Here is a 6,000-nt window from a genome sequence, read left to right as displayed (position 1 = left end):
ATGGACAGAAACACTGAGGGTCCCTCAGCAACTGAGAGCAGGTGCCCCTTTGAAGAGGAGCGGCTCCTTCCTTCCTCCCTCAGTCTCTTCCCTGGATGCCCACATCACTCCTTGGCTGGCAGACACTCAGCTTGCAGGGAGCTGCTCTCCATGTGGGGCACAGGTTTGGGGGCCCTCTGTGCACACTGTGCCCTCCAGCATGCTTTTCTGCTCACTCCTCTGTGCCCCCAGGAAGGAGAGTGGGGGCAAAGAAGAAGAGCTGAAGGGAGGAGAGGCCCATGTGAACGCTTCGCATGGCAGAGCAAGGGAGGCCTGGCCCCAGCTCCCACTCTGGCCCTCCCGGCCAGGTTCCCAAACGCAGGCTCGGGCAGCTCCCTTTTCTGAGGAGGTATTTAGTCTAACAGACAGGTTCAAATCCCAGCCTCACTGCTTCCTCGTGATGCTGGACAAGCATGTTCTCCTTTCTGAGTCTTTATTTACTCGTCTGGAAAATGGGGCTGTCCTGCGAGCTGAAGGAGATGATCCACATTAAGGGTGTACCCGTGCCTTTTGCAAAGGGCCCAACAAATGGTCACTGTCCTTCCTCCACCTGAAGCTTCTTACTGTCAGCCACTCTTCTAGATGGAGAGCCAGCGGGCACAAGACTAGTCCTCACTTTTCTGCAATTGACATTCTAGTGAGATTTATTATCAGTCCATGTGATCAAAAGCCGCTGATTTACTCATAAGTTCTGGGGTTGAATACAAGACCCCGGATGTAGAAAAGCAGTGAAATAAGTGGAAAGTGCAAGGGACGTCTATTCAGATCCTCTGGGTGCCGGAGCCAACTGGTTGCAGGTGGCAGCTCAGGTGCACTCAGGTGCCTTATCACAGGGATGCTCAGGGTCCAGATTCCTCCTAGGAGCCACATGGCAGGGCCTCCAGGAGAAAGAGGGTCAAGTTCAGGGTGACCCATCCCCTGGCCCTATCAGGAGCTGACATCACTTTAGGGTCCCCTGCCAAAATACAACTACATTTTTCTTTTTTTTTTAAAGATTGTCACCTGAGCTAACAACTGTTGCCAATCTTTTTTATTTTTCCTGCTTTTTCTCCCCAAATCTACCCAGTACATAGTTGCATATTTCACTTGTCCTTCTAGTTGTGGCATGTGGGACGCCGCCTCAGCATGGCCTGATGAGCGGTGCCATGTCCGCAGCCAGGATCCGAACCGGCAAACCCTGGGCCGCCGAAGCGGAATGTGCGAACTTAACCGCTGTGCCACCGGGCCGGCCTCCGGAATGCTAGCTCTGCTAGGGACTTGCAGTGTGACCTCAGGTCAGGATCTTGCCCTCTCTGGGCCCAGTGTCTTTATCTATAAAACAAAGGGCTGGAGCTGAGGGTCTCCAAGGGCCCCTCTGGTCCTGAGGCTCTGAGGCATCCTGCTCCTTTTCTTTTGCCCAAGATGCCCTTCATTTACTCATCTCCTCAACTCCCCATCGCCCCCCTGGGCCCCCCAGCCACCTCACAGGAAGGGCGACCAGACAGGCTGTGTGTGGGGAGTGATCACATCAGGCCCATGAGCAAATGGCCTCAGGCAGGACTCGTGGCAGATGACGAAGGGGTGGCGGGCTGTGGGGGCCGTGTCCCGGATCACAGACTCTCCAGCTGGTCAGGGCAAGGGGCCTCTAGGAGCCAGGCCAGGGCAGGCTGGCAGCTGCAATGTGTGAGTGCACCAAGAGTGGACTCCAGAGCCCTCCAAGCCTGGACCCTGCAGCCAGCCTGCCCTTGCCCTTCGCACCCCAGAGCAGGCTGGCAGGGGCTGCTTGGACCTTATGTACGTCTTATGGGGACAGGCAGAGGGAACTGAGAAGCTGGTGCTGATTGTGAGAGATTCGAACCCTGACCCCCAGCATCCAACACACACACACACTCACGTGCATGCACACATATATACACTCAGTCAGACACAACACACAGCTACAGAAACTGACATACACTCACACACAGGCATGGACGCACTGAGATGCTCATACATACAACAGACATGCAAGCAAACACAACTCAACCAGGCAGAGCAGACAGACAGACAGACACACACACACAGTGTAAACACACAGGCAATCCCACAGAAACACGGACATGCAGGTATCAGGGCAGCTGGATAGCGCAGCTACCCACAGACACACACAGACAGGCGGCACCGTCTCACACATACACAGCAGACACACAGATGTACGCCTCCGTACAACCCACACGCACACTCACACGTCATGGACCCACGGATAAACAGGTCACTATGCACGTAGATGCATAACGTGGCCATGCCTCTATTCACTCTCAAAGGCAGCCAGACCCCACCGGGACATGCACGGACACTGACACCCAAGGAGATGCTATATCCATAACTTTCATGCACAAATGCATGCACGCATGCAGAGGGATGGCCCCTACAGTGACCTGGTGAACCAGAGGGTGAGAACTCAGGCATGCGGGCTCCAAAGAAACCTCCATAAGCCAGCCTGGCCACATGCAGGGCTGCAGGCCAAAGAGCGGCAGCCTTTCCCTGCCCTGGCCAGCTGGCTATCCTCCAGGCCCTGGTGCAGATGGGGGGGCCAAGGAGGGGGTGGTCCAGCTGGCCGCCTGTGTTGCCTGCCTCTTGCAGTCCCAGCCTGGCGCATAGTAGGTGTTAAAACAAGAGCTCGGAGCTGGGTCCGGGTGTCCAGAATGGGGGCAGGAAGACCAGGCTGGAAGCCAGGTTTGCGGAGAGCCGGCCGGAGGTCTGCCCCGCCCCCGCAGGTCCCCGCCCCCGCAGGCCCCCGCCCCCTGCAAGCCCCCCGCAGGCCCCCGCCCCGGCCCAGCAGCGGTCAGGGGCTTGGCGGCCTGGGCGCCAGTCCGCCAAACCTGAACGTCCCATGGCCGCGCCCCCACCTTCCTGCGCCTGCACAAGTTACCTTGCACCCGGCTGCCCTTCGTCCCGCCCCCGGCTCCCATTGGCCGAGGGCTCCCTTTGTTAGCCGGGGGAGCCGCTGCCATAGGCCGGCAGGGCCGCCGGTCGCCCGGCCGCGGCCCCGCCCCGCCCCGCGCCGCTCGGAGCGCGCCAGCAGCTCCGCTCCCAGTTGCTGCGGCCGCGCGTCGCCGAGGGCAGCGGCGGCGGCACCGACCTGGAGCGGCAAGACCCGGCGGCGGGGGCGGGCGGAACGCGTGGGGCGGCGGGCGCGGGCCGCGTCCATGGGCCTGCGGCGGGCGCTCGGCGGCCGTGCGGGCGGCGGGGACCTCGCGCTCTGTGAGGCCCGCGCCCGGGGCCGCCACGCGATGGGAGGCGCCCGCGTCCCGGCGCCCGCGAGGCCCCGACCGCCGCGCGGCCGGGTGAGAGGCGGCCGGCCGCGGGGCATGCGGCGGCGCCCGCGCTGAGCGGCCCGCCCGCCGCCGTGCATGCTGCCGCCGCCGCCGCGCCGTCCGCCGTCCGCCGCGCAGCGCGCCGGGCCTGGCCGGGCCTCGGGGCCTGCGCCGCCGCCGCGCGACCATGTCGGCGGCCAAGGAGAACCCGTGCGGGAAGTTCCAGGCCAACATCTTCAACAACAGCAAGTGTCAGAACTGCTTCAAGCCGCGCGAGTCCCATCTGCTCAACGACGAGGACCTGACGCAGGTGAGCGGGCCGCGCGGGCCTCGCGGGCGCGGGTGCGCCGGCCGGCGGGGGGGCCGTGCGGGGTCCGGGGCGCGGCGCGGCGGGGAGCGCGCGGGCGGCGCGGGACAAAGGGAGGCGCTCCGGTCGGCCGCGGGGCGCCTCCTCCCGCTCCCCGCGGCCCGGCCGTCGCGTGAGTCGTGCCGGGTGTGCCGAGACTCCAACGTGCCTGCTTCTCCGCGGAGGGGACACAGGGCTCGGGAGGGGCCCGCCGCTGCCAGGACCCCGGCGTCTGTCTTGGGGCCGGGCTCGGACTCGTCCGCCCGGGGCGGCTGAGGCCGGAGGACTGTGCGGTGGCCCGTGGGCGCCCCTCCGGTCTGGCGCAGCCGCCGTGTTCCCCGTCGTGGTCGCCGTCGGCGGCCGGAGAGCGGGGCAGGGTCCCGAAGGCTGGCACGAGCGTCCGGCCTTCGAACTTCGGCTGGGGGGCCCGCTGTCGGCGGGGGGCTGGGGCTCCTCCCCGCCGGGCGCGGAGTGGGGACACGGGGTCGGCGCTGTCGGGAGAGGGCTCGGACCCGTCCCGGAGCTCCCGGGTCGGCGTCAGAGCCGCCGCCTCCAACGACGCCGAGTCCTGGGCCCGTCCCTGGAGTGGCTTCGGAGAGGAGGGCTTTGTGTGGGTGACAGCGGCCTGGGAAGTTGGGCTGCGGTCCCCGGTGGCCCTTGGGGCCCTCAGCGGTCGCCTGCGCTCCCGGCGCCCAGGGTTCTCCGGAGCACGGGCAGGGCTTTCGGACGTGCGGGGTCCTTGCCTCCCTGACCCAGCCTCGTCTCCGTCTCCTCAGGAGGCGTCTGTGGCCCCTCCTCGCCGTCTTGCCCAGCCTCCATCTTCTAAGAGCTTTCCCTCCCCTCCCCGAACGAGACCAGGGGAGCTCCTTTCGCATTCCAGCCCGGTGTGACCCAGGTGTCGCCGTCCCTTTGCAGAAGAACCCCCGAGATGGAAAACATTGCTTTGAAGTGCCGCGCCTGGCTGTTTTTCATGGTGCTTAAGCGCTCCCAGGGTTTGATTTGTTTACATGGCAGAGCGGAGTCGGGTGGCAGGGCAGGGGTTGTGGCTTGGGATGTGGTGTCTTCCTCTAAGGTCAGGTTCCCAGCAGCCAGCGAAAGACCCTTTTTATCTAAAACCAAAAGCTTAACCAAACACTCAAGGCTGCAAAGTCATAGATTGTCAGGGCGGAAGGGCCAGGTCAGCTTGGGAAAGGGTGGAACTCAGTTTCCTGGTGAGTGTTCTGGGGTGGGGGGTGGGCTTTAAGGGAGGTTCTCTCTTCTTGACTGGACGCCTTTTTCTGGGAAGCAGTTTGTGTGCTGATGAGGGTCCTGGACCAGGAGTCAGGAGACTTTGCTTCTAATCTTGCTGTCACTTTCAGCTGCACGACCTTGAACAAGTCCCTTTGTATAGTTTCATTTCCTTTTCTGTGAATTGGGACTAGGGATCCCTGGCTTTACCACCCTCACCAGGCTGTCGTGGAAAGCAAGGAATGGTCTTATTCAACTTTTTTCTCTTACAATTTAAAAGACAGAAATTGCCTACCGAATAGTGAACTTGGGTTTAGGAAGTTTCTGGGCTTGGCAAGGGTTGTTCTGAGAGAGATTCATGGTTACTCCAAGCGACTGCCAGAATTGGTAAATTGGGTATTTACACCTCATCGGGCCTATTTTCTTATTCTTAAGCTTAGATAAACTAGAGTGAAATCTGCGTATTTGAGTTGAATCTGTTAAAAATTAAAAAAAAGTCTGTTGATTATTAATTGGATTCAAGAGAGGTTGTCAAAAATTTGAAGTACTTTACTCCTTTCATTGTATTCGCAGTTTAATTGTGGATTTTGACACAGACCCGAGTCTTCCAGGGCACAGCTGGAACGGTAATTTCTCAAATAATGAGTGGGGTTGTTTGTGCTGGGAGAGATCAGGCCAGCCTTCTACCTCCTGGGATCTTTGAGGAAGAAACTGCTCTTGAAAAGAGGAGGAGGGAGACCCCAGGGCTGTTGCCAATAACCTTAGCTGCTGCTCTCTGCATCCGGCCCTCCCCCGGCCTCTTACTCTCATCCTCCTGGCTCCCTCAGAAAACCTCAGCCAGTCGGTTCCCATCAGTCTGCCCCCTGGTTCCTGCTGCCCCTCCCTGCCCAGAGCTCGTTTAGACTGTCAAGGCTGGAAGATAGACCAGTGATCATTGAGGCCACCACCCTCTAAGGCGCTATCTTTCAAGAGTTTCAAAATGTGGTAATTTAGGAAGACTGTGTAAGAAAGATTGGAGGGGGAGAAACTAGAGCTGGTATTTTAATATTCTAATGTCAGGTATTAAGGATCTGACTTTAGATGATAGCAATGAAAATAAATGGGAGGGGATGG

At 60.5% G+C, this 6,000-nt stretch overlaps 1 protein-coding gene across 1 annotated transcript in view; it reads left to right on the top strand.

The window, feature by feature from the left end:
• The first annotated feature begins 3,356 nt into the window (after window positions 1-3,356).
• LOC123283909 (myosin phosphatase Rho-interacting protein-like) overlaps window positions 3,357-6,000 on the top strand; it is a 91,862-nt gene continuing 89,218 nt past the window's right edge. The window contains exon 1 of the mRNA XM_070516891.1: window positions 3,357-3,624. Within this exon, the coding sequence (XP_070372992.1) occupies window positions 3,502-3,624 (123 nt within the window). The 5' untranslated portion in view covers window positions 3,357-3,501. The remainder of the gene's footprint in view (window positions 3,625-6,000) is intronic.

Source organism: Equus asinus, chromosome 9 (assembly GCF_041296235.1).
Source record: "Equus asinus isolate D_3611 breed Donkey chromosome 9, EquAss-T2T_v2, whole genome shotgun sequence".
In the NCBI taxonomy this organism is placed as follows: domain Eukaryota; kingdom Metazoa; phylum Chordata; class Mammalia; order Perissodactyla; family Equidae; genus Equus; species Equus asinus.
Note: the sequence above shows the minus strand (reverse complement) of the source record. Positions and strands in the feature narration are given on the sequence as shown.